The 2,471-nt window shown below is 39.6% G+C and overlaps 1 protein-coding gene across 1 annotated transcript in view; it reads right to left on the reverse strand.

The window, feature by feature from the left end:
• Positions 1–2,471, reverse strand: part of NUGGC (nuclear GTPase, germinal center associated) — a 67,677-nt gene that overhangs the window by 24,779 nt on the left and 40,427 nt on the right. Inside the window, exon 9 of the mRNA XM_011983908.1 lies at positions 149–254. Within this exon, the coding sequence (XP_011839298.1) occupies positions 149–254 (106 nt within the window). The remainder of the gene's footprint in view (positions 1–148; positions 255–2,471) is intronic.

Consider the following 2,471-nt stretch of genomic DNA (forward strand, 5'->3'; position numbering starts at 1 on the left):
AAGAAAATATCTTTATTTGCAATTGGTATTGAAACCGTGGCAAGCTGGAAAAAATTGTGTTGCACAAAAAGTTCTAGAACAGGAAATTTTAAGTGCACTTGATTTTGAGAATTTTAGTGCTGGAGATTAAAAAAAAATCATAAATTACCCGTTTCCTCCTCGGTGAGGAGAGCCTGCTGCCAGTACTCCTGGGCGCTGACTGTATACACCAGATCTGAGGCTTCCAGAACCTTGAAGTCAGCTGGCAGTTTTCTCTGAAGTGAAAGAGTCACACAGAAAACAGAATAACTCAAACCACAGCAAAGGCAATCATGCACAGGACCCACAAGAGCCTTCAACCAATTTCAGCTCACTCACTTTCAGTTCTCCATGGCCCCCTCTGGGAACAGACAATGTTCTCAAGGTCTGGTGTTGCCATCTGTCCAGTCCTAACAAGGTCAGAAGTTATGAGGGAACTGCTGCATAGAAACTATTGTCTTGGGAGTTAAATATCAATTCTAGAAGAAAATGTGTAGAGATAATAGTTCAAAGGTGTATTTAAACGTTCAGAGGGGTAATAATACCAGGATCCTTTCTCAAAAAAGAAGCACATGTCTGGAATGGGCAGTGGCGTGCTGCAGCCAGCTCGTACCAGTTCCTGAAAGCCAACAGCACACATCACTTTCCTACTCTGCATTCCGTGACGTCACACTGGTAGCTTGAAATTGACAATAGTGGGACTGTTTCAATCCTGAATCTCAAACTGATAACCCAAATCCGTAACCACATTGTGATCCCCAATTTTCAATCAAGTAATTTCAGCTGACATGTGACCATAGCTTATCAATACTAAGAGGCACATTGTTTCCCTGTTTAATATTTCTGAAATTGAGATGCATCTTGCAACTGCTGTAGGCCAGGTAGCAGTCACAAGGTGGTTGTCACTGCCTGCATGTTATGAGCTGAAATGTATCCCCCTCCAAAATTCACATGTTGAGGTCCTAATCTCCACTAACTCCTATTTACACCACAGGAATTGGCAAATGGTACACATCAGCCCTTTGTTTTTTTATCATTTGTTTGTTTTGGGGGATTTTTTTTTAAACAAAGAGCTAGTTGTTAAATATTTCCAAGTGCAACACAACACAAACCTGACTAAAGTCCTATAAAAGCAACAATTTCTTAGGTAGTGAGTGATCATACACATTTTAATGCAGACTAATGTTGAAACAAATTATGATGTTAAATGTCAAGCAATTGGCTGGGAGTGGTGGTTCACACCTGTAATCCTAGCACTTTGGGAGGCTGAGGTGGGCGGATCACAAGGTCAGGAGTTCGAGACCAGCCTGGCCAATAGGTGAAACCCCACCTCTACTAAAAAATACAAAAATTAGCCAGGTGTGGTGGTGTGCACCTGTAGTCGCAGCTACTCGAGAGGCTGAGGCAAGATAATTGTTTGAACCCGAGAGGTGGAGGTTGCAGTGAGCTGAGATCGTGTCACTGCACTCCAGCCTGGTTGACAGAGAGAGACTCCATCTTGGGGGAAAAAAAAAAAAAAGTCAAGCAATTAAGAATTATTTGAGAAAGTCTTTTTTTATGCTTAGAAAAACATTGTCATGGAGAAGTCATGCTAGAATCATACATAAATAGCATTCCATATTCTTTCATTCTTCTCACTTAAAAAAAAAAAGAGAAAAACATTCACCTATAGAATGTATATGTGTGGGTGTGGGTATTTGAGGGAGGTAGAAACCAGTGGAGAGTTGTCAATCTCTTTCTGATGTAAAGATATAAAAGAGCTGAGTGAGTAGACGCCCTGCAGTCCACTGAGACTGGTGAGAAGCCGTGTCCCTGGCAAGCTGGAAGCACATGTAGTTAAGGCTGGAACACAAATATCTGTGTAGACTGCCAGAGGCCCACCCCCACCAACCCTCTTATAGAGTCAGCTGAAGTTGCATAAAGAATCTATCTGCTGAGAATTTGCTTTGATAGAGTTTTCACTCTAGGAAAAAGTTTAGGGAAAGCTGAAACTATTTTCTACTGGGAGATGAAATTAATGTAGAATTAAGTTTAAGTAGGGTTTTAAAACAGTTCCAAGAAAGGCATGTGCTTAGCTGTGCCCAGATGTTTGCATTATTTAAAATCTGGACCTAAACCTTGTATAACTTTTCTAAAAATTATTGAAGATTAGTTAACATTTATGCTTTTTATTGTAGCAAAAAGAAATGTTTTTATAGTGTCAATGAAGTGACTCTAGTATAAAGTGTTCATATTATTGTAAAAGATAAGTAGAAACAGCTATAGTTGGAGGTAGGATCCAAGATGTTAGTAGATATTTATTAAATTACGCCACAGAACATTAGACACTGCTCTAATTTAAACACATGGCTTATCATAATAAAACGTAACACAATATATTAAAGTTTGTAGAAAGATATTGTATGTGAAAGAGGAGAAAATGGGGAAACTCAAACCAAAAGGGAGGCCAGGCA

This window comes from Mandrillus leucophaeus, unplaced genomic scaffold (genome assembly GCF_000951045.1).
Source record: "Mandrillus leucophaeus isolate KB7577 unplaced genomic scaffold, Mleu.le_1.0 Scaffold256, whole genome shotgun sequence".
Lineage (NCBI taxonomy): Eukaryota > Metazoa > Chordata > Mammalia > Primates > Cercopithecidae > Mandrillus > Mandrillus leucophaeus.